Source organism: Passer montanus, unplaced genomic scaffold (genome assembly GCF_014805655.1).
Source record: "Passer montanus isolate IOZ18808 unplaced genomic scaffold, ASM1480565v1 scaffold8, whole genome shotgun sequence".
Lineage (NCBI taxonomy): Eukaryota > Metazoa > Chordata > Aves > Passeriformes > Passeridae > Passer > Passer montanus.
The window spans coordinates 15,612,605-15,637,898 of NW_024373256.1; the positions used below are offsets into that span (position 1 = coordinate 15,612,605).

A 25,294-nucleotide genomic window follows, 5' to 3' on the forward strand; every position below is an offset into this window, starting at 1 on the left:
CCCCATGCCTGCAGCTCCCTGGCACGTCCTGCACCCTCCCTGCCACTCCGGAGCGCTGCGTGAGTGACAGCAAGGAGCAGAGGTGCCCAGCCGGTGTGTGTGTGTCACTGTGGGTGCTGTGGAGCTGGCAGGTTTACAAGCTCCCGTGGTTTTGCCAGCAATTTGACGAGTTCTTCCATCCGGAGAAGGAGCAAGTGCAGGGTCTGGCTGTGGCGGCCCTGGCAAGGCTCCGGCAGCTCCTTCCACGGGGAGACTCCAGCACAGAGCCTGTGCGTGCCTGCGTGGCTGTCTGTGCATGAATGAATTCCTACAGGCATGCAGCAGTACAATAGGAGGGGAGAAAACAAAGTTTCCTGGATGAGCTCTCAGTAAAGAAATGCTTTGAAGCTTGGGTCAGCCTTAGGGTGGTGTGAGCTTCGAGGGGTTTGCGGGTGAGCTCCCCTTGGCACGGGGAGCGTGGCTGGAAAGAGGCTCAGCTGGGGAAAGCAGGGCTGGGGAGATGCTGCAAGGGGTGGGAAGGCAAGGAAGGAGTGCAAAGGGACTGGTTTAATGAGGGTGCTGGCAGATGCTCATGAGCAGACTTGCTTTTCCTCCCGTGGGAAGGCAGGCTAGGATGGGGTTGGTCCTCCCTTCACAGCTGGTGAGGAACCCCAAGTCACTGTGAGGGTCTGCGCTGCAGGCAGCCCAGTTTTGTGGGTGTAATTGCTGAGGGAGGGAGATGGTGGGGGGTGGGGGGTCCCTGGAGCCATGGCTTGTGGAACCAGGGCCTGGCGCCTTCCTCCTGCTTCCACACAGATCCCTGCTCCACTGTGCAGTGCACCTGTAGGGGTGAGCTCCGAGCTGGAGGAGAAGGAAGAGGAAACAGAATTAATGATGTTGGGAAATTTGACACTGTTCTGGTTGGCCTGGCTCTGAAGAGTGTACAGCCTGCTGGCAGGCCAGGCTGAGCTGCAGAGACATGCTTTGGAGTGAGGGGCTGGTGGTGTGACTGCTGTCCAGGAGAGCCCATCCTATCAGTGTCCTGGGGCTCAGGGAGAGGCTGGGTGGAGATCACAGAATCATGGAATAGTCTGGAATGGACCCAGGTAGGACCTAAGAGCTGGACCCAAGTGCAGCTCCTGTCCCTGCTCAGACACCCCAACAATCCCACCCTGGGCATCCCTGAGAGCACTGTCCAAACACTCCTGGAGTCTGGCAGCCTCAGGGCCATGCCCATTCCCTGGGGAGCCTGGGCAGTGCCCCAGCACACTCTGGTGGTCACCCCATTTTCCAAAGAACCAGGTTTATGTTTGTATTTCAGGCCACAGAAAAACTCCAAGGCCTCCCCTGCTGGGTCCCAGCTGTGAGGATGGATGAGCCACCAGAGTGGCCACTGACTCTGCTGAGCTGAGCTGGAGCAGGGTGGTGCTCACCTGCTCACACATCCTGGCACTGTGAGAGGCTGGGGTCAGGCTGGTGTCTGAACAAGGCTGTGGCATCTGGGAGACACTGAGACACAGCCCCTGTTCTCCAGTGGGTCTGCGGTGTCTTGGGCAGGTGCCTGGAGGACACCACGAGCTCCCCAGCTCCCGAGCGTGGGGTTTGCTGCTCTGCTGGGGGGTGGCTGTGGGCCTTGGTTCTGTTCTCTGGATTGCTTCAGTGTACCGTGTGTGCATATAGCCATTTTTCCCTTCTCCTTCCCCCCTCAGTGGTCCAGACCCCCTTTTCTCTGGTTTCCAGCTTGTTTTTCACCTTCTGTTGGACTCAAAGCCCAACTTGGATGTGCATCACTGCCCCACGCACATGCACAGGGTCAGGGCTGTCTGCAGCTAATGTGAGAGCTGGGCCAAGATCCTGCTCTAATCTGGCTGGGATGAGGTAGCTGTGGAAGAATGAACACGCTGGAGCCATTGGCATCCTCCCTGGCTGGGTCAGTTCTGGGAGAGATCCCCCCCCTCAGATCCTTTGCAGTGGAGGCAGGAAGAGGCAGGGTCACAATGGTGAGAGGCTGGGGCTGAGGGCTCACACCCCTCCCCATGGTCCCACGGATGCTTTGGCCTTGCTAAAATACCATCCTCTGACAAAGACCCTTCTGTGATTGCCAGAGGGTTGTTGCCTCTTCCCATTCTCACGTCTTTCCTTGAGCCAGCCATTCTCACCTGGCCAGCATTGCCTGCCCCACCTGACCCTTCCACTGCCACCAGATTCATTTTGCTGCATCACCCACACTTCATTAAGACACCCCAGTTCTCCACTCCTTGTGCTCCATACTTCAGCACACAGGTGGGATCTGCTCTCCATCCAGGACGGCCTTTGGGAATCTGGCTGCCCCCAGCTTGGTGGCCTGGAGCTCCCTCCAGGCTGGCACCCACAATGGAGGCAGGAGTTACATCTGTGATGTTCAGCTCAGCAATCTGGTTCATCCAGCCTGAAATTCAGGTTTTAGGATTTGAGGCAACTGGCCTCAGTTGATGTTTTGGGGCTGCTTGGGGCTATGTTAGCTCTGGGCCCTGGCAGTGCTGGGGCTGCTTGAGGAGTGCAGTGTTGGGGGCAGGTGGCAGGTGGGATGGGTGCTGGAGTCCACAGAAGGGAGGCAGCATTCCCAGAGTCCTTTGGCTCCTCAGGCAGCCCTTGCCAGAGGGCTGGAGGGAGATGGGGTGCATGGAGTACCCAGCCTGGCCCTGCTCCAGCCCTTGCTTGGGGGAGTGGTGTGAGCTGGGGTGGGGGCTGCCATGTCCTTCCTCCTTCTCCTCCCAAACAACCACTCACATCCCAGGCTCTGAATTTTATTCCCCTTCCGACAGTCAGGCATCACCTCCTGATTACTCATAACTGCAGCATGTTGCAGATACACTGAGCCTGGGGATGGCTGTGCCTGGGAGCAGAACCACCAGGATCAAGGGTGACAGCCGGGAGGGATGGGGGAGACAGGCTGGGTCCCCAATCCCTGCCCTGCCCTGGGGGCCAAGCACCTGCAGCCGGGAGGGATGGGAGAGACAGGCTGTGCAGCCATGGTCCCCAATCCCTGCCCTGCCCTGGGGGCCAAGAGCCTCCTGCCTGTGCCCAAATCCCCCTGGAGCCTGTCCAGCCCAGCTCCAAGTGCAGCTCAGGGGTGCTGAGGTCCCAGCAGGTGAGCAAGTGGCAGTGGCAGTGTGGCAGCATAGCCTGCAGCCAGCAATGGCTCGTGAGCTTGTTTTGCAGAATCCTCTTCTAGCATGGAAAAATCAGTCATCCCTCAGTTTTCCTCTGGTTTGTTTGTGTGGGCATTGATTATGCTGGCAGTTACTGAGCCAGATTTTATTGGAGTGACTTAGAAAGCTGCCACCTGTGAGCAGCCACTGGTCTTTGGGGATTATTTTGGTGTAGTTGCTAAATAATTGCATGAGCCTTCTTCAGCCTTGCTAATAACTTTGTTCTCCCAGGGACACTGCCTAGAAAAAAAGATGAGCCAAGATTATGCTTGGCAACATTTACGGGAGGAAAAAGTACAACAGGATTGATGTCTGCTGGCAGGAAGAAATAAATAAAACAATACCTCTGTCTTAGCCCCTCCGTGAACATCCTTGTTTCCAGCCCCAGGTCTGTAATCGTCCTAGCATGGCTGAATTTTGAAATTCAGCACACTCCTTTAAATCACTCATCATTTCTGTCTGCAGCATGTTGTGCTAATTCTGACTAGGGACCAGCAGGGCTGGCTCTGGAGATGAGCTGGCCTAGGGAATCTGGGCTGCTATCTTACCTACATTGTGTAACTCACAAAATTATTTAGTTAGTGCCTGAAAAGTGAAATTGAACAAGCAAATTCAAGCATTCCTGTTAGCCCAGATTCATAGAATCAAGGAGTGGTTTGGGTTGGAAAGGACTTTAAAGCTCATCCTGTCCCACCCCTTGCCATGGGTACCTTCCACTAGCCCTGGTTTCTCCAAGCCCCGTCCAACCTGGCCTTGGAGGCTTCCAGGGATGGGGCATGCATCACCTGGGACAGCACCCTTGTATCCTACCTTCCTCTCCTGGCCCTGCTGGGCCGCTGGAGGGATGGAGCACGTTCTGGGAAGTTTTGGTGGCTGCCCTGCCCAGTGCCACGTGCCAGGACAGCAGGGGCTGCTCCTGCCCCCACAGGCACCGCTGTGCTGCCCATGCCCACAGTGCCTCTCCTTGGTGGCTCAGGACAAGAGGGTGGAGATGGGTGCAAGCCTTGCTTGAGGTGTTTGTTTTAGAAAGACAAGCTGATAAAAATTATTTCATTAAGGGACTTAAACTGTGCTTCCTCAGGCCTGAGTCATCAGTGAAGTGAGCAAGCAGGAGCAGCAGTGGGTCCCACCGGAGGGTGACTCACGCTGCAGCGTGGGGCTCGCAGGGACTCACAGGAGCTGGGTGATGCTCCTCTCCCTCTCAGCATGGCTGAGGGCTCCCAGCTCCCTGAGCAGCAGCAGGAGGTGTCTGGGAGTCTGTCAGGCTCCCAGACTGTTTTGGGAGCTGAGCCACACTGTAGTTGCACCTCTCTGCCATCCCCAGCTCTGCCTTGATGCACAGGAGCCACAAGCAGTCACTCCTCCAGAAGTCTGGAGATCATCCAGGAGCAGAGCATGCACACAGGCTGGCATTTGAGCTTTTAATCTTTATTTGCATTGATAGAAGGCTGCAGATCCCCTCTCAGTCCAGGAGGAATTGGTCTTTCCTCCCAGAAGGCACAGGAAATCACCAGGTCACCTTTTGCTCCTCTGCTTCTTTCAGTTCCCAGGTTTCAGGAACAGGCAGGAAAAGAAAAGCCAGTCCCAGTTCCCTGTAGGGTCAGGACCTATCCCCTCTACACTGATTTGTTTAGTGAGTGCTGTAAAACCTGCTCTGTCCCTCCCACTTGGAGGTGTTGGTCTGCTCAAGCCCAGTGACAAGATATTTTTCCTAAGGTCCAGGATGTGTGTTCCTTTTGCCTGACCCTGCTTCCTTATGTCCCACCCTTCCCTTGTCCACTTTTCCCTTATCTTCCCCTCTTGTGGATGTGGCTGAGACAGCGATACCCAGTGGGACGGAGGTGGCACTGGTGGCACTGTCCCAGTCCTGCTGCTGTTCCTTTGTGTGTGACCCTACAGCAGTCACTGCCCACGCCTGTCCTGCCCACAGCCTCCCCCATTCCTTGTGTGATTCCTCATTAACCTCTTCAGGCCATCACCAATCCCCCGATGAGGAGGATGTTCCCAGGCAGGGCTCTGAGCTCCCTGAGCTCTCTCAGTGCTCCAGTTCCTACCAGGATGTTGTGATGTCTCTGCCCTTGGAAAGGCTTCCAGCAAGCTCTGCTCCATTCACTGGTGGTTATTGTGCTTTCCTGGACACTCTCCCAGAGCCCTCTAGCCCCATGGCCACCTTGATTTTGTGCTTGCTTAGGTGAGAGAAGTGCAGCGTGGTGGGATTGACCTGTGCAGCTCCATCTGCCTATTGGGCATGGTCCTGTTCCCTTCTGGAAAGAGAGCAAGGAGGCAGAGGGCTGTTCCTGAGCAATATGGGGAAACTGAGACACAAAAGAGGAAGAAATGGCTCAAGGGCAGACTTTGGGGTGGTGGTACAGCCACCAGCTAGTTCAATGCTCCTGGTCTCGCTCCAGGCCCAATTCCTTGGACATGTTGACATGCTGAAATTCTGCTTTCCCTCCTTATTTGCTATTTTCTTCATGAGCATTAAAACTAGTAATTTTGGCTCATCATTGCTGTAATCACTGCCCAGTTTATTGGTGGGGTTTTTTAAATCTCTCTGCAAAGTTAGTTCCTCATTGTTTTATGCCAGATATTAAAATCCTAGTTTTCAACTGGTTATGGCATTGATGGAAGCTTTTTCCATGGACCTCCACTGTAGCTGGGTGGAGGGTCTGGCTATGTGAGGTGCAGGTTATCCAGATGTTGTTTCAATAGCATTGAGAACACTGTTTTTGGGTGATTTCTCCTTAAGTATCAGCAGTTCTCCATGATCTCCACTAGCACAGAGAGCAGAAGGAACTGAATTTGTCATAGCTCGTGAACTTTGTTGAAACTGATCCATAGTTTGGGAAGTATCACTTTGGGTTTTGGGTGCAAGTTTAAGGAAGTAAGGAAATACCACATTGGGAATGCTGTGCTGGAAGGGGTGGAGCTGTTCCTGGGTGTGCTCTGGGCTTGCAGAACAGCTCCCATCGCTCAGGCCCCATCACTCACCCTGAGCAGTTACTGCTGTGCTGATTTTTCTGCTACCTCAGGAATGCACAGAGTGGTTTGGGAGATCAGGGGATCTCCTGGAGATCTCTCAGCCCAGCTCCCTGCTCAGTGCAGGATCACCTGCCCTGGATTATCCTGGACACTCAGAACCATGTCCAGTGGGTCTTGGATGTCTCCGAGAATGGAGAATCCACCATCTATCTGGGCAGGTTGTGGCAGTGTTGGATCAGCACAGTTGGTGTCTGGCCATTGATTTGCGGGGCTTTGCTGCAGCTCCTTGCTGCTGCGGGGTCAGAGGAGCAGCAGGCACAGCCAGGGGCTGTCCCCATCTCCACCCCGCGGGGCTGCTCAGATCTCTTGCGTGTTGACAGTCAGCACCAGGGCAGGTGACATTGCAGAACCACAGAACCACAAAATCTCCTGTGTTGGAAGGGACCCACAAGGATCATCCAGTCCAAGCCCTGGCCCTGCCCAGGACACACCAACAATCCCACCCTATGCCTGAGAACGGTGTCCAAACACTCCTGGAGCTCTGGCAGCCTCGGGGCTGTGCCCATTCCCTGGGGAGCCTGGGCAGTGCCAGCACCCTCTGGAGGAAGAACTTTTTCCTAATATCCAACCTAACCCTCCCCTGGGGTCCTCCTCTCCCTGCTGGTTTGGGTGGGAGCCCTCTTTGGCGTTGTCTGGCAAGGGGAAGCTTTGGGGCTGCTCTTGCGGGCCTGATTAGCATTCGGCCCCGCTGCTCCCGCTGCTTCGAGTTGGAGCTCGCCATTGCCTGGCAACCACAGAGCAAAACTACAGCAGCCACCCCGGAGCCCAGGCTGCTCCTGCGAGCTGCACGCACCGACACGCGGGGACAGGGACGGTGGTGGGGCCACCCTGTGCTGCTGCTCCCTGCCCTCCACCCCACAAGGTGCACAGACAAGGATCATCCCCAGGACGAGGAGGAGGAGGAGAGGGCTGTGGCGGTGCAAGAGCTTTGGTGACAGCCAGGTCTGGTGGGTTTGTGTCTGTCTGTGCCAGTGCCCCCTGCGCTGGGCACAGCCTGCCCTGCACACCCCTCGGTGCAGGTACCATCATTCTGTGCCCAGGGATGCCATGCCCTGGGGCCTCGGAGCAGGGCTGGGGGCCAGTCCCTGCTGTGGGTGCCTCTGGGATGAGGTGTGCTGGGGGGAGACTGGGATGAGTGTGGGGTACATGGCCCCGTCCTCGCAGCATGAGGAGCTGCACATGCTCTCTGTGTGTGCCATGCACACGCCTGGCCACGCACCCCAGATGGGGTCTTGCGGTGCCCAGGGGCCCCATGGGGAGGCTTGGCCTCACTGGGGTCTCACAGGGAACCGTGGCACAGCGCATTTGTGGTGCTCTCAGACTTCTACCCCATCATGCTGGGGGTGGAGTTGGAGGGACAGGAACCTGAGCGAGCATTGGGGCTGTCTCTGCTTCCCAGTTTCACATGTGCTTGAGTCAAGCCTGATGTGGTGTTCTTGGCAGAAGAATTTTGTTGTCCTGCTCCTGGCAGAAACTGTGGGCCTGGGGCTCAGCCCCTGACCTGCCATGGGGTCTTTGCAGTGGTAGTGGCTCAGCCCCTCCACCAAACCCTTTGTCTCTTTCCAGCTGGGCAGACTTGACAGGACTTGAATCCCCTCCTGACAAAACATTTCCATCGGAGACACAGACATGCCAGAGGACATTGATTTCACATCTAATGCATCCTCTCACCTCTAGTTTAACTCTCTGTTTTTACATCTTGAGTGCTGTGGGCACTGCCTATGGCTGGAGGGCCAAGCTGTCCTGTCCAGCCAGTACACTGAGACCCATCGGGCAGGAAAATAACAGACATGTGCCTTTCAGTGCTTCCCCACACATCCTCATCAATGATACTTGCTTGGCAAAGGGTTTAAAAAAATAAATACCTCTGTCTTTTGTGTCTTGCAGAGTCTGGGGTCAGCGGACAAGAAGGACTTTTACCAGCCAAAGTAAGTGCCAGTAGCAGTGGTGAGTAATTGCATGGAAATTCCCGGCTGGTCCATATTACCCAGCAGCTCCATGGCTTGCTAAGATTAGACATTTCAGTGTACAAGAATAGCTGCTGCAATTACACAAGTGAGGATAACAGTGGAAGGGCTGTCAGTCATGCTGGCTTCAGGGCATATGCAAATCCTTCCATCAGGTCAGAAGGAACCATGACAGCTTGACTGAGCCTGGGGGACAGAGCCGGGAGAGGGGGGTGCACTGGTGACCTTTCCCACCTCAGGCTCCCTCTGCTCCTGGTTTGCACAGCTGGGCTGCCTGGGAGAATCAAATGGTTTTGCTGTGTGTTACAGCAGGGGGATCTCGCCGTGCATCTCCCACAGCTGCTGGTGCCCTTTGTCTCACCCGCTGGGCTTGGTGCAGCTCTGTCAGCTGCAGGGGGAGAGGAGGGCAGGGGGCTTTTAGAGCTATGGACATGAGAAAGTTATGCAAACCACTCCACCAACACAAGCAGTTGGCTTCTTGGTGTGTGGATTAGGTAACAGAACCTCGCCACAGCATGGCACCTTCCAGGTAAGAAGGTTGTGCTTGCTGGATGGACAGGTTTGTTCCCATCATCATTTGGATAATGGCAAACTCTGTTAAAAGCCCTGCTGAGAGGTTGGGTTCTGCCCTGGCACTGCATTATGTGTTGTGCTGCTGAGCACGTCTCCTGTGGGACCTTGTGTTGCTACTGCTTTGCTTGGGGAAGTGAAGATCTTCAGGTTATCACCTTTCTTCTGAATAAAAACCAAACCAAACCAAAAAACATAGGTGGATTTGAAGTTGTGGGACAGTGCTCTGATGGGCAGGATTGTCAGGGAAGCATGGCTTTGGAGAATTCAGAAGGAATTGGGTTGAGGATTTCTCCTCCAAAGCTCACTGTCCTGCTCTTGCTCACTCTCTGCTGCTTTCCTGAGCATCCCAGCAGTGCCAGCAGTGTGGCAGCATCCTCAGTCCGAGTCAGGCTTGGCCTCAGAGGGAGCAGGTCCAGGGGGAAGAGGCTGTGTCAGGGAATGCTGTACGGGTCTGCCTGCTCGCTGTCCGTCCTGGGAGAGCAAGTGTGGGGTGTGTGTATGTTCTTCAGGTGTCTGCTGATTCCTCTTTATGCCACCAAGAGTTTTTAGAACTTGGTGCTGGTTTCTAGGTCTGTACTGAAAGTCTGATTTGAAGGAGCTCCTCTGCCTGTTCACCCCAAGGCAGAGCAGCTCATCAGCTTTCTAAGACCTCAGGCAGATAAAGACTTCTGGAAATACAGAATATCTGTTTAATCCTGCATGGCTTTCTGGGAGATCAGAGGAATATCACAGGAGGTTATGGAGTCATTGTGGATGCCACAACAACATGAACACACATTTGGCAAAGAGCTCATGATTCTGTTTTTGTGACCTCTCCCAAGAGCCGTCCCAGATTTTGGGTCTCCTGAGTGTAGTGCTGTGTTTGTGAGGAGTCTGACAGGTAGGTTTAGAACAGATTGAACATCTCCCATGTCTCAGTTCCAGCTGAAGCTCTGGGGAGGCTTGAAGTAGGAGATTTGGAGGAAATCTTTAAAGAGTTCTTACTATTCAGTTTCCTGTGGTTTTGGTGGTTCCTACCAACAATTTGTGGTGCTGCATTTATAACTAATCTCTGAGAAATGAGGAATGTTTCTCTGCCTTGAGTGGGAGAATATGGGCTTCCCATCTTGCTGAAGGTGTGGAGCTGCTGGGTCAGAGTGGGGTTGCTGGTGCTCTTGCAGATACAGGATCTTTTATGGCAGTTTGTTTCTCTATGCCACAAGGCCACAGGACCTCCATGGTTTGGCCCAGCAGCTGTGACTTGTCTGGTCATAACACTGTGACTTTGGTTAATGGCCAGCCCATTTACACTCCTCAGTGGCTGTTTTGGGGTTGTGGTGGGTAAGTTTGTGGCTGTGATGTGGCCTGGTACCACTGCCCCCATCCCATCTGGCTTTTTGATCCATCAGCTGATGCCACACTGTGCCTGTTGGAACCCATCTGCAAGGCTGGACCAGGTGCTCTCTATGGAACCCTTCAGTTTCTGGCAGGGCTGGAACTGGTCTTCCTCAGAGAAGGGTTGCTGGAAAATGCCAGAGGTCGGGTGGCTCTGCTAAGAACTTGAGGCAGCTCAACTCCTCTGCAGCAGCTGCACAGCCCAGAGTCACAGTTCCCCAAGCCCTGGGCAAGGTGGTGGCGAGCAGCCAGAGCATGGGAAGAGCTGAGCCCAGCTGTGGTGGTTCCTGGACACATCTGTGCAATGAGGCTGGTGAGCTGAGAGAAGTCTGGCAGTGTGTAGCTAGTCCTGCAGCTCCCGTGTGCCAGAGCAAACTTGACTGTGCTTCTGCTTTTCCTTTTCTGGCTTCTGAGGCATTGGCTCACCTGCTGCCAAAGCCCAGTGGGAGCAGAGTCGGAGCCACTCTGCTCTTGTGTCAGGCCTTGGGGCTCTCCCACAGCAGGTGTTGGTCCTGAAAGCAGAAAAAGGAGACACACATGCCAGAAATCTCAGCAGTGAGTTTTTTCACTGCTTGTCCTGGGAGTGACTTCTGCTCCATTCCTGCCATGTTCAGCTTTCTCTAATCAGATGCCCTCTTCCTCAATGGACATCAGATATTCCATCTGCTGAATTTTCTTGTGTCTCCTGGAGTGACTCCTTTCCTTTCTTTGTTGCCTCTTCCCTTCAGAAATGGAAATGTGTCCTCACCTCACAGTTCCTGTCAGTCTGTCTCAGCCAGTAGGCGGGTGTTTCCCGAGCTCCTGGAGCATCCCAGTGAGGATTGAGGGCATGGAGACAAGTCCACCCTCACCCACCACCCTGTGATGGCCCTTCCCCTCCTCCCAGTCCATCCATGAGGTGCAGATCTCCCACTGGGTTGCCCCAGGATGCAGTGAAAGCACACAGGGAGGTGTAGTGCAGGTGGATCTCGGCTGTAGGAAGTCAGAGGTGCCCAGAATGGAGCTGCTGCCTGCTCTGGGGGATGCCCTTCTGCTTGCAAGGGCTTCAGTGATGGTGCTTACAGATATTCCTGTAAGACCTGACCCATGTCAGGAGCTGGGTCTCCTGGTTTTCAGTCTGGGAGGTAATGTTCCCTCTTCCATGGTGAATGGAGGGATGCAGCCTGAGTCAAGAACGCTGAGGCATTAATCTCAAGAAAAGTTACATCAACTGAGAACTGAAAGAGGTAGAGACCAGCCCAGGAAGGACCAGCAGTGGCACATAAAGAGCTCCTGTAGCTGAAATACCTGAGAGAGGAACCTGGCATGTTGGGAATGGCCACAAGTCCAGCTGTTAGTTAACATCTGCACAGGTATCCTCACCTGCACTGACTGCTCCAGCCATCCCACATGAACAGGTACAGGTGCCTTCTTGTGTTTCCAAAACTGTGTTCAGATGTCAGAATGGCTTATCCTGACCTAACAACTTCTGTCTGATGCAATCTGGGCCCATGCCCCCCCCCAGTGCAGCCCTGGCTGCAACTCTGCTCTGTCTGGGATCTGACCAGAGTTTGTAGGGGTCAGGGAAGAAACATGGGGTGGTATCAGTCCAGCCCCTGAGCTGCTCACTCATTTGCTACCCCACTTTTGAAAGGTGCTGATACAGCTGTAATGCTGTCAGAATATCCAGATTTCCAGAGGTCCTTCCAAATTTCCAACACAGGGCCCTGACTTCTCTGTCAAAGCAGCAAGGAGCCACTGGCTGAGGACCCAGGGGCAAGGACACCATGCTCAGAGACAGGAATAGGCTTTCCTGGGACAGGAGGTAATAACTATCCTGGCAGGGCTGGGTGGAAGTCTCTTGACAGGAACTGAGGTTGTCCGGTGTGTTTGCTAATTGCCTCTGGCACATATTTGCTCTTGAGTGTCAGGAACTCATTTTCTTTAAAGCAGAAAGAAATGTTGGTAGTAATGACACTCATAAACCCCCTAGTAAATGCAGACTGAAATACCCAGGCTTAATAAAGTGTCACTGCTTTGCCCTCATCCCCCCGTGCTGCTCAGCTGTCAGGGAGCTGTCACTTGGGAGCAGGGAATATCTGCCAGGCACTCTGAGGTGCCAGCAGAGACACAGCTGTAGTGACAAAATGCTCTCCATTGATCTGCTCCTCCTGTTCCCTGGGATGGTGGCAGAGGAGACCGGCTGTCTCGGAGCCCGCCCTGCAGCAGCAGGATCCCACAGGATCCCACAGGATCCCAGAGGATCCCACAGCCCCTTGGGGCAGCCACCTCGTGGCTCTGGCTCCAGCTGGGATTAAAGGCTGTCCCCACCCTCTGTCCTCCAGCCTCAGATGTGCAAACATGCAAGGAACCTTTGAAACCACCTCTCAGAAAGCAGCAGCTCCTGTTTGTTTTGCCTCAAAGTCATTACATGGAGCTGTCTCCGCAGCTAATTTTTTGTCACCTGGCCCTTAGAGCAGAACATTTAATCTCCCAGACTCCAATCTTGCCATGCCAGCACTTAGATGAAAGTGTTTCCTTGCTGAATCATTATCTCATAAAACGTTGGTGGTTTTAAGGCTCTAGAAATCAGTATTTACATTTTGGAAGCATTAAGGACCATCATAATAAGCGTGATGTGTTCCTAAGCCAGGTTTTCATTTCAGTGCCTCCTTCCTTCAGACACATTGCTGTAGTAATGATGATAATCACACACATATAGGCAGTGTTTGACTTCTGGGGTGGCTGAGAGTTGTTCAGCTGGGAGCTCAGGTTCCCAGTGCTGAGCAGAGGGAGGAGGACACACATGAGAAGTGGGGAGAAAGAGATGGTGCCAGTGCCAGCAGGGAGCTGTGGGGTAGGAGAAGCAATGCCAAGACCACTTCTCCATAAAGGATACTCATTGGGATACTCAGTGATGCAAGAAACTGTCCCAAAACCACCTGCACAGGTTTGGAGAATGCTCCCAGCTTTGGCTGTAGGAAAGGATGAAGCACCATCATCAACATCTCTGGTAGCAGTGGGATGGCAGAGCTGTGGAGGGGGAAAGAGAAATGTTGGGGTCTGTGGGGGTGGGTGTCCTTTGGGCGGGTGCAGGCTGGAAGCTGAAGGGGAGTGTAGCCCTCCAGAAAGGATCATGAACATGGTGTCCTCACTTCCAGCCCCAAATCCTGACCAAGTCAGATGTCTGGAGATTTGAGAACTGATCTCCTTTACACACAACATATTTAAAGAAGATTCTGGTGCTGGTTTGGGGTATCCTGGCAGTGGGGCTGAGCCATTGAAACTCTATAGCAAACTTATAAAATATTCCCCCTGGAGTTTGGCCAGTGGATTCAGTCTGAGCTCCAGGCACGTGGAGGGGCTTTAATACTTTGGAGTGAAGAGAAGGGCACTTTGGAGAAATGTAGTCATTTAACAAATGCCAGTCTGGGAATGGAGAGCAGAGCTGACCCTGAGCAGCCTGGGAGCAGGGAGTTAGGAGAAGCAGGAATGAGCAGTGGGAAGCAGCAGGGAGCTGGGGATTAGCAGCAGTGGGAGCCTTCTGAGGGGTATCTCATGGCATGGCAGAGGGTTGCTCTGGACATTTGCAGTGGGTGCAGGAGTTCAGCTGATCTCCTCCAGTTCAGAACAGGCAGGTCCAGGCTGTTCCTCTGGGCTGTGGAGGGAGTTTGCACAGGGCCCCGAGGAGGAGCGGTGCTGGCAGGGATCTAACAGGAGCTCAGGCCTTGAGGAGCCATCACCCTGCTGCTTTGCAGCCTCTGGGCTCCCTGCCCAGGCTAACATTGCTGTTTGCTTGGGAAGCTGGAAACTGGTACCAGTTTGTACCCGGGGATGAGGGCAGGGCCCCTGTGAAGGGGCTGTCCTGCTGTCCTGCTCTGGTCCCCTCCCCACTGCACGAGGTGCCTGGGAGGTCCTGCTGAGGACTGTGCCCCTGTGAAGGCTGGATGAACAGTGCTCTTCCTCATTTTGTTCTTGTTGCTCCTTGGGAGAGAGTGCCCACCCTGGGCTCCTGCCCACTGGAGGATCATGGTGGGATGCTCTGCACACAGAATGGTCCAGAGGAGGCTACAGAGATGCTTCTAGGGCTGGGCCCTCTGCTCTGGAGCCAGGCTGGGAGAGCTGAGGGCATTCAGCCTGGACAAGAAAAGGCTGCAGTGGCACCTCATTTCAGCCTTCCAGTACTTAAAATAGCTCATTAAAGAGAGGGAGAGTGTTCTTGTTTACATGAACAGAGAGTGATAGGACAAAGGGGAATGATTTTAAAGTAAAAGAGGAGATCTAAATTCAGTGTTGGGGAGAAATTCTTCCCTGGGAGGGTGGGGAGGCCCTGGCACAGGGTGCCCAGAGAAGCTGTGGCTGCCCCTGAATCCCTGGCAGTGTCCAAGGCCAGGCTGGATGGGACTTGGAGCAGCCTGGGATAGTGGAAGGTGTCCCTGCCCATGGCAGGGCCTTAGAATGAGATGGTCTTTAAGGTCTCTTCCAACCCAAACTATTCTGGATCCATGGTTTTTCAGGACACAGATACCCTGGATGGCATCAGGACCCTTGATAATCAGAATGAAATATGTTGGCCCAAGAAAGGTTTGGACAAGGATTTGGTTTTAGTGGTCCCTGGAGCCCCGGGGACAGCAGGAGGAGTTGCTGGGGCTCACTGAACTCATTTCACCCTGTGCTGGATGCACAGGCCATGGGAGCACTGGACCAATCCCAGGCCCTGTGCCTGCTCTCCCCTGGGAATGGCCCTCCTGCGCCTGGTAAAAAATAAAGTTTAGGGTTTCATTGTTTCTCTGCAGCTTTTAATGTGTTAAGTGAGTTTGCAATGTAGGCTCTTACTGTGGCAGTTGTCATAGAAACTTGCAGGGCTTTTTTCCCTGATCCCCCAGCCCCTTTCTTTACACCAAAGCAGGGTTGGATTTTGTCCCCCCTGTAATTTCAGTTCCATTCCAATTAAAAACCTGCCTGGGCCTGATTCCCTGTCTCCAGCACTGCCACACAAGGACTCAAAGACTTTCTGTCATGCTTCCTGTTGTCCCAGCTGAAGGGCCATGTTCCCCTTGTGCCCTTCCCTGAGGGCATTCTGTCCCTATGAAATGCCAGCAGGGGTTGGGGCTCAGCCTTTGTGCCCCTGCAGAGCCTCTCTGCAGCACAGGACTCCTTGCTCACCATCGGGTCCCTCTCCTTGCTGCTTTATCCAGAAGCAGGGAGCAAAGTAGGCATGGCTCCTCCATGCCCGGGCATGGGGCTCCCTGGGCCACTGGTGTGGACATGAGGATGGCATCTGCCTGCCCTGCTGCTCTGAGCCCGGGGCTGCCTTCCCCTCTGGTGCTGGGAGGACGATGGGGCCAGCTCAGCACTCAGGCTGGCACAGGAGCCATCTAAGCACCAGCTGCAGCCCTGCCACGACTGCAGCGCCTGGCATTAATCATGGAAAGGGAATTGAGCGTAGGAAGATGGGCATTTTTAACAAATAACCAAGCCTGCTTTCTCCCCTAAGCAAGAGAGCAAAATGTTTGCTGCAGTGAGTCAACAGAGAGATGCTTTAGCCATGGGAGGTACCGCTGCCACCGCAGCAGCCATCGGGCCCAAAGACAGAAGGGAGAATGGGGAGAGGAGTTTCCTGAGCTGCTTAGCCAGCAATCCCTGCTGGGTTTTCTCCCTGGCAGAGGGATCCTTTCCCTCATGCTTTGCACAAGACTTGTTGGGGATTCCTTAAGCGTAGCTGGACTTGTAGCTCAGAAGTTGTGCTTTGAGGAGCTCAGTGCCACCCCAGCTCCTCATGGCTCCAAGGCCAGGACTATCTCATAGGATCCCAGGTTTGGGTTGGAAGGAGCTTGAAAACTCGTCCAGTTCCACCCCCTGCCATGGCAGGGACACCTTCCACTATCCCAGGGTGCTCCAAGCCCTGTCCACCCTGGCCTTGGACATTTCCAGGAATCCAGGGACAGCCACAGCTTCTGTGGGTACCCTGTGCCAGGGCCTGCCCACCCTCACAGAGAACAGTTTCTTCATGGCATTTACTCCAAACCTGCTCTTTGTCACTTTAAAGTCATTAAAAGCCCTCCTGAGCCTTCATCCCGTGCATGGCAGGAGTCAGCCCTGGAGCTCTGGTTGTCTGCTGGGATTAATCTGAGTGGGATTTAGGTCTATTAGATCACTCCTTTGGCTTCCCATGTGCTGCAGGGATATGAATTGCCCACAAGCTCCTGTAGAGGTTTTTGTTGCATTCTGAGAGTTATCTAATTCTCTGAGATGTATCTAATCCTGACCCAAAACTTGCTAGAATTTGCTGGGCTCCACTTCCCAGTCCCTGCCTCCTGGCACGTCTTGCTGATAAAAACAGTTGGCACCACTCTGGTTTTTGGTGGGTGGCAGATTTTTATCAATAAACTCAATATAGCTCAAATCTTTTACAGCATGGTATTTTCTCCAGCCACCAGATCAATTTTGTGACTCATCCCTCCAGGCTCTGCTGTTTTAGTGTCCCCTTTAAACATGGACACCTTAATTGCAGGAGTGGCAGTGGCAGTCCCAGCAGTGCAGTGTCTGCAGCTCTGCGGCTCTCCCCCAAGAACTGCATCAGCTTTTTTCATCACAGCATCACATTAGAGCCTTGTGCTGGGCTGCTCACCCGTGGTGACCCCTGACCCTTTCTGGAGGCTCCCTCTTGTCTGGGATCCAGTCTCTGTTCGAAAATACAGCCTGAAATCCCTTTCCAAAGCTGTGCTATCCTGGGCTGGGCTGCATTATCATGTACAATGTTTGAATGGGCGCAGCACTACCAGGCATTTCTCTCTCTCCTCATCAATATTTACTATTCCATCAATCTTCCTGTTATCTGCTAATTTTTTGAGTAAGGATTTTGTATTTCCATCTTGATCATCAATGGAAATATCGACTGGTGTGTTCCCTGTGGAGCCTTGCTAACGATTCCCCATTGACACGTCCTGTGTGAGACCTGTCAGCTGGCTCTAAATCTGTTTAAAATGCTTGATTTGGGCTGCACAGCCCCAGCTCCTGAAATGAGAGCATCAAGGAGCATTGATAGCTCTGCCTGCGCAGCCGGGAGGTGCACAAGGCCTTTCCTGCAAGCAAGTGTTCATTACAGAGTAACATCAGGCTCATTTGACAAGATCTCTCCCACCAAGACACACCAACTGACTCTAATTAGAACTTATATCCTTTAATTATATCTTAATTTAATTCCAGATGAGCCCTGCCTTCTGGGTCCTATATCAGGCTGACCATTTGGTTGGTAACTAGGTCACCCTTGCTGCCGGGTGGGAATGTTGGGGGGAAGGAGCCCTTTCCATCTGGATGTGGTAGCCTGACCTTGGCTCAAAACAAGCAGCAGAGCCCAAAAACCTCTGGTCTCCCCAGCTTTTGGGTATGTGTTGGCTGTGCTGGCTGCTTGGTGCTATTTGGTCACATTTGATACACATGGGTGCTGATGATTCAGGAGAGCTTCATCTCTCCTAGGAATTAAGTTTACTCACATTTTTTTTTCCCAAACACAAGATGAACATTGAGTATGTTTTCCTTTTCTGCATCATTTGAGCAGTCCTACAGAGTCTGCTTTAAAGTAGCCCCAGTGATCCCTTAAACCAGATCTATTGCTAGCCTTTGTTTGGCCCCCAACAGCAGATTTTCCATGTCCAGCCACACATTTTCCCTTTCTTTAGTTTCCCTAATAATTTTCCTATATATTGTAATACTTCATTTGTATTGACCACTCCATTCTGCACTCCATGGCAGGAGGTTGGAGCTAGATGGAACCCAAACTGTCCCATGATTCCATGATTTTACTGGTGGCTCTGAGAGTCTCCCAGTGTGGTAACACATTATTTCTTATCCATTGGGAACATGCATTTAAGGCTGAGCTCCTGCATCTGGCTTAGGTATGATGTGCTGTGCCTCACCCCAGTCCTTGGTTAGAAGGTTTATTCAAGCACCAACTGCTAAAGGATCTGTAATTCCAAAGAAAAACGTATAATGGTGTGTTCTGTAAGAGTGCAGTGCCCTCCTCTTCACTCGCTGCCACCCTCCCACACAGGCACTGCGATCACGTTCAGCAGCGTAGCAGCTCCAGGCATGTTGAGTGCCTTCAATTTCTGCTCATGAGGGAAAATTTCCCTTTCCTCCTTCTCCACCTTGCTGCCTCCCATCATCTCCAGAGCTTTGTCTCTCAGCATACACAAGCAGGGCTCTGATACAGTTTCTTGGAACAGCCACAGATTAATCTGGGTTTTTATTCAAATACCATTGTGGTATTTTCTCTCCATGCTCCCACCTGCAGGGCCACACTGACAGCTGGGCCATGGCACTGAAGAATCACACTGCCCTGGAAGGGACTTTAAGGATCATCTAGTTCTACCCCTCTGCCATGGGTAGGACACCTTCCACTGTCCCATGTATCTCCAAACCCCATTCTTGGAACACTTCCAGGGATCCAGGGCCAGTCACAGGCTGTGTGAGCAATCAGCCTGATCCTGGAGCTCTTCCTCTGGGGGGACAATCAGGAGGGACTGGCCTGTGCTTGGCAGCCTGCAGGGGGACATGGCAGTAGTGCTGATCTGCTCAGGGAAAAGTGTGACTAAGGGTGTTTCAGGGAGAAACACGCTGGCTTTCCTGCATCCTGACAGAGCCGTGGGCATGGAGGGTGACCCAAGGATTTCAGGTTTCTGGCATTGGCAGACACAGCATTTAGGGTGGTGTGGTGGCTGTGCACTGGGAAGGGATTAAGATTAAGGTAAGGGCGCTTATTTGTCTCTTCAGGCTTAGGACATCACGTGAAAGGGCATCACGACCAGCATTCCATCTAATTTATGGTGAAATGAATTCTTACCTCCCCATGGATTGCACAGGGAGCCTGGGCAGACAGTGCAGAGCTCTGCCATCAGTGCTGCCTCTGGTGGCTTCCACACATCCTGAATGTAGGACTGATAATAATCACTGAAGAATCATGGAATCCCAGAATGGTTTGGGTTGGAAGGGACCTTAAAGCTCATCTCATTCCACCCCCCGCCACAGGCAGGGTAATCTTTCACTGTCCCAGGCTGCTCCAAGCGCTACCCAGCCTGGCCTTGGGCACATCCAGGGATCCAGGGGCAGCCACAGCTGCTCTGGGCACCCTGTGCCAGGGCCTGGAATCATGAATGATGGTATTTACACCTAAATTAAAGACTAGACTGAATCAAGCTGTGGACAGCCCTGGCAGGCTGACTTCAGGCAGACTTTGGAGCATTTTACTGTTGGATTGTGGGAGATCAGTTCAACCCCCAGACACCGGAAAACACCACCTTGCCCCACAGTAAATGGAAATGTGTGTGTTGCTTTGAGGAAATGGGCTGAAGAAGCAGAAGAAAGGAGCTCTGGGACTTGCAAATTCCCATTTTTAGATTTGAAATAGAAAAGCCTTCCCAGTGAATGCTTCAAGAACACCTCTGGAGCTGACAGTTCTCAAGCAGGGTCTGTTGGAGGTTTTCCTTTGCAGTTTGAGGTAGGAAGGAAAAAGTACCCAGGGAGAGAAAGCTCAGCTGCACTCATTGTCCCCTTGGATGTCAGAAGTGCTTTGTTTTCCAGAAGTGCTTATTATTCATGCAGTGTCTCACCAGGCAGCTGGAACACAGCTCCAGAGTGGGGTTGGTCCTGGCGTGGGCTCTGCCATGGAGCTGTGCCATGGCTTTTCCCTCCTCGTGGGACATGCCACCAGAGCCAGCAGTGGTGCTTGGTGCCTGCCTTTGGCACCACTGCCAGGGGTGGTTGGGTCATCCTTCCCCCATGGTGTTCCTCTTTTGTCCCTCTGCATCCTCGGCCACCATGTGGCAGATGTGGGGCTCAGTTTTGCTGTCCTGAGGGTGCTCCCAGCAGTGATGTTCCCAAAGGAGGCACAGCACGAGGGCTGCTATCTCCAGATGTGTCCGGGCAGTCCCTCTGCCTGCACAGCATTTTCACTGCCTGCCTCGGCTCCCAGTTGTGCTAGACCCCTATTGTGCAGTTTGTCCCCTTGGCTTTGCCATTTCCATCCCAACTGAATGGTTCTGAGGACGCTGCTTCTGGGCTTTTATCATGTTTCTCTGCTCTCTCACCTCCCCTCAGCTGGAGTGGGAGCTGAAAACTCTGGTGTGAACCAGAAACCAGACTCAGACTCCCAAGCAGTTTCCAGCCACCTCAGACTGGTCTCTCACCATCTTGGCTCTGCTGCAGCAAATCAATGGCTCCATGAGCCATGGAGCTGCTCTCGGAAGGCTGGGAGGAGCAGCGTGGCTGCTTCTGCAGACACTGGCTCTGCCTCATTGGGAGCTCCGTGTGGAGTCAATCCCACCTTTCTCTGGGATGTTGATGGCTGGCTGGAGCCCCCCGTGCTGTCCACAGGAGGGACCACGTGCATGCTAGCAGTGATGGATGCCACCTTCTCCCAGCAGAGCCGAGCGTGGCCCTGGGCGATCTCCGGCCCCGCGGGGACGCAGGGGGGGCTGTCAGCCACAGCGAATGAGAAACTGTCAATATTTGTACACAAAGGCCGTGCTGAAATCCCTATCCCAGTCCAGACATCAGAGGTGTCAGTTTTGATTTCCCAGACACAGAGAGAGCCCTTTCAGCCCCAGCCTGCTCAGACACTGCAGCTTTAATGTCCAAGCACCCAGCGTGTTTCCACTCCCCTCAAATGCATCAATCAGGTCTCGGTGAGGCTCTGAAAGAGCCAGTTTGTTAAACAAACACACTTAGTGTAAAAAGTTTATTCCAGTTAATTGGGACTTCATTGCAATGGAAACAAATTACCCAGCTGTCATCTGCCAAGGCAAACAGCAGCGGGGGAGCAGGGGTCCTGGCCAGGCGGGAGACAAACAGTCATCTCAGGCAACCTTATTTATGGCCTTTTTATGTATTTCTGTATTTATTTGGACATTCCTGAGCTGGAGAGCTGGGCTATTGCAGAGCTGCATGCCCCAGCACTTGCACAGTGCAGGTTATCTGCTCTGGGGCTCCTGGGCAGAGAGCTGGCACTGGCCGGGTGGGCACTGCCATGGGACTACCCCTGGGTAGATCCCTCCAGGCATGTCCAGGGCTCTTGCTTCACAGCCAGAGAGGAGGTGCTGGGTGGGAATGTCAGGGCCAGCTGCTGGTCCCTGGAGGTTGGGGATGCAGGGGCAGTGGGGCAGGGAAGCACCAGGAGGGCTGCACCCTTTCAGGGGTGCCCTGTGTCAGCACGGACCGCAGGGGTGAGTCCCCAGGCACACCGGTCCCGTTCTTCCCTCCCAGCCCAGGGATGTACTGTGTGGCGGGAGGGTTAGGAGCACTGCCTGATGAGGCTCCCACTCATTCCCAGCTCATTTGATTTAACAAACACCCTGTCAAGACCCTTCTTCCCCTCCTGGAGTTTTTATGGCAAGGAGGGAGCGAGGAGCGGCAGTGGGGGAGGCAGGCAGGGAATACCCCGGGAGCCAGACAGGATGGGGCTGGGTCCCGCAGCCGGCGCGGAAGTGACAGATAAAGTGACAGATAAAGTGACAGATAAAGCCCTGGGATTAGCAGCGTGTACCGTGTCAGGGGAGCAGCGTCCCCTTTCCCGCAGCACTCGTTACCCGAGCTGAGCCGTGCCGGGGGAGGCAAGGGCAACACATCGAATTACCTCCTCCTCGCCGGCTCCTGTCCCTGCTCCTGGGTGGCCTGTCCTTGCCTCATGTCCCTCCAGTTCTGCCCTGCGGATCCGGGGGGCTGTGCCGTGGCTGGGCTGGGGACAGACAGGGATGCTGCAGCCCCCACAGCACATCTCTGCTCGGCCGTGGCCGTGTCATTCGTGTAGCTGGCAGCCTGGAGGTGGGGATGGCATGAGCGTGGGGGGCTCTCCCAGTCCCCCCGGGATGCATTCTTCCCTGCTGGCCTTGGGCAGTGGAGGACAGGAGCAGCTCTCTGCCAGTGCACTGGGACCTTCCAATGAGCCGGGAATTCTCTTGTGTGCCTGGTGAACAAACCAGGGCTCCTCCACCCTGCTGATTTACCACATCCAGGACAGATTCTTCTGGTCCTGTGAAGTCCTAAAATTCACATTTGAATTTCACATTGCAATTGAGTTGCCATCCTGAGCCTTTTATTCACTTTCCAAGAGTGTTTCTATTACTTCACAGTTGTGAGATCATTATGACCTGCACTCTGAGGTTTCTGTCTGTGATAGCACATGTTCAGGGGTGGAAGGCCTGGATTGGGATATGCATCCTTGGAGGGGTCTGGGGTGGGGGGAAATATCAGACCCAAGCACTGATAGATACAGAGATGAGTCCTAAGATCAGGCTGATCTTACCAGAGGGATGTGGGAAAGATGGTGACCAGAACTGGGAAGAACACAAGATTTGGCTCCATTTCTGGAGCTTGGAATGGAGTGGAGGAGGGATTGGGCAGTTTGGCTGAAGCACCTTGGTTGCTTGGAGTCAGCTGGCCCATCTTGAGAGACAATCTGAAACCACAAAGAAAGAAGAAGCAACAGGGAAACAATGCCACACTTCCCTGTATGGGAGCTGGTGTGTGTTGGAGGCAGAGGCAGCGATGCCCCCTGTCCCACATTCCTGTGGCCCCACTCTCCCACTCTGCAGGATCTTTGGTGGGCAGAGCCAGGGCTCAGGATGCCAGGCACCTCCCTCCTCCACCTGGCAACCCTCTATTATAAGGGATTTTAGCTTTCTGTTTCTAGATTGATTTGTTGGTGGTGGTTATTTTTAGCTCCTCCAGTGCCTTGCAGATTCCTCGAGGGATTCTTTCTTTGCCTCTCCCTCCCACAGGTTTGTTTGTAATGGAGCTGCCTTGATTTGAGCCACAAGTGAGAGGCTCCAGTGCCGGCGGGGGCTGTGCTGCCCGCTCAGGGAGCAGATCTCCCTCTGTGGTTTAACTCACCTTGATGTGTCCATGGGGTGCTTCCCTGTGCTGGGAAGGGGCATTGCTCCCCCCTACAGCCACCGGTGTGGGTACTGTGCAGTCCCCACCCAAAATCACTGCCACAGGACCCTGGGTGGCTCCTTGTGCCCTTGCTCCTCTCAGCACTGCCCTCCCCGAGAGTTCTCTCTTTCCACTACCCATGGGGAGAAATTCAGATCAGCATCACTGTACGTGGAAACAAACCCCAGGCTCCTCCTGCAGCTCCACAGCCAGGCTGGATGGAAATTTTTCAGCATATTTTAAAGCCCAGCACAAAGTAATTCAAAACAAGTTGCGTGTATATTTTGGACTCTGGCAGAGCTGTTGTTATCGCCTCTCTTCGCCCGCTGGCTGTCCCAGACAAGGGCTCGCTTTGAGCGTAGCCTTCTGCTGAGCAGGGGGCAATGTTTTCATTCCTAATTTAGAGCATCCATCCCGTGGGGCTCCAGCCCCGTCTCCCACTGAGCCCAGCCCAGCCAGGAGCCCGGAGCTCACCTGTCACCCCCAGCTCCAGGGCTGCATTAATGTTCCCTAGAAAATGTGACTGTCTTTGGACTCAGCTGCTTCTGCTCACCCTGGGCTGACGCTTGGTGGGGCATGTGTGAAGGCGCATTTGTGCTCTGTTTTTTCCAGGATTTTTGTTATTTTGTAGAGTGGAGTGAATTGTGCTTGTTTTTAAATGCCTTAAGTATAGGTTGATATTCAGTATTGGTTTGCTGTTTTTCCTGGGGAGAGGCAACCCTAGGAGGTTTTACTCTGGTACAGCTTTGGTGGTGGCATCTCCATCACATCCAGGAAAGTGTTTTTCTGGAGCACTGATCTTCATAGACTGCTCTTACCTGGGAGATGAGCACATGCTGAAGTGTTTCTTTGGACTTGCTCCTGTTAAAGCAGTCCCTGCAGTGGCCCAGGAGATGAAGCCTGAAACACAGTTTTCAACCAAACCATTCAAGCAAACCTGAAAGCCACTTGCAAGGCCACAAACATCATGGTGTGGCAGCTTCTCTTCTCTGTGGGTTAACCAGCTCCAAGCAGCTGTGAGGAGAGGGCCACTCATCTCCAAGGAATGTGCTGAAAAAAAAGACAGGGATCTGTGTCTGCATGGTGCTCTCAGTGGCTTGCAAAGTCTTGGTTCAGCTATCACCTAACTGCTTTCCATCAGGATAGGGTGGTGGCTGGCTGAAATCATACCCAGAATTGGCAGAGGGTCTTGGGATACCTCTCTGATGAGCCTAAAGCCAGACTCTGCTTTAATGGAGTAACCTGGTGCTGGAGGTGAAAGTTCTGGAATGTGGACCCAAAATCCACAGTGAACTTTCTTCATTCTTGGCTGTTTTCCTTGGGGTTGAATGGCAGCTTTTCTAGGGCTGAAGTTGTCATTGAGGTTTTTCTGATCTTTAATTTTATAACGCTCATTAGCACAGTTCCTGTCAAAGAACAGCACGTTCCTTCCCTGTGCTCGCTGTCTCCCTGGTTAATAACCCTTTGCTGCTTTGGCTCTTTTGGAAAAAGGTACAGGAGCTCTGGGAATGACTCCTGGTATAATACCCAGACGTCAGCATTGTCAGTCAGCTCTGAAGAGTGGTGTTAATTCAAAGGGAAATGACTGCAGAAGGCCCAGGGTACCTGTTGGGAGGCATTGAGCCAACCTGTCTCAAACCACAGCAGTGCCTGTGTGTTCCTCCAGCTGCTGAGAGGTGCTCTGAATCCAGATGGTTGCTTTTCCTTTCAGGAATGGCCCGTAACAGCAGCTTCCTGCTCCTCTCTTCTCTCCCTGAGGTTCTGCTTTGAAGATGTCCGTTCCTGAGGCTTGTTGGTGCCATGAAAAGTCTCTGTCAGGGTTGGGCAGTGCAGGAGAAGACCTGCAGTGCAAGAGGCACATGCTGGGCTTGGCTGGGAGGTAGTCCTGGTTTCTGAACATCTGCTCTGCTGCTGAAGCCCCCACCATCTTCCTCAGCTGGGTTTTACCAGGCCTGAGGAACAGAACAAGGGCTCCAAACTGAGGTTTGAAGTGAGCAGGGACAACCATTGCAAGGCTGCAGTGCAGACCTCCTGCCTTGGGAGGGGTGGAGCAGGTGCTGGCATTCACCCCAGAGATGGCCTCTGGGTATTTCCTGGAGTTTGGGAGCTTCGGAACAGGGAGCTGGCTGTGTCTACTGCGTGGTTTCAGTCAAGCTGGATTTAGTTCCAGGAGAAATCAGGATTGCTGTGTGAGTTTGGCAGCCAAGGAAAAGGAAGCAGGAGGCACCAGCATGATGTCCTAAATCTTGGTAGGTCTTC

The 25,294-nt window shown here is 53.4% G+C and overlaps 1 protein-coding gene across 8 annotated transcripts in view; it reads left to right on the forward strand.

The window, feature by feature from the left end:
• Nucleotides 1-25,294, forward strand: part of LOC120513061 (ankyrin repeat and fibronectin type-III domain-containing protein 1-like) — a 245,860-nt gene that overhangs the window by 163,333 nt on the left and 57,233 nt on the right. For all 8 annotated transcript variants that reach the window (XM_039732031.1, XM_039732028.1, XM_039732029.1 and 5 more), the window contains one exon: nt 8,100-8,140. In XM_039732031.1, coding sequence (XP_039587965.1) covers nt 8,100-8,140 — 41 coding nt within the window. The remainder of the gene's footprint in view (nt 1-8,099; nt 8,141-25,294) is intronic.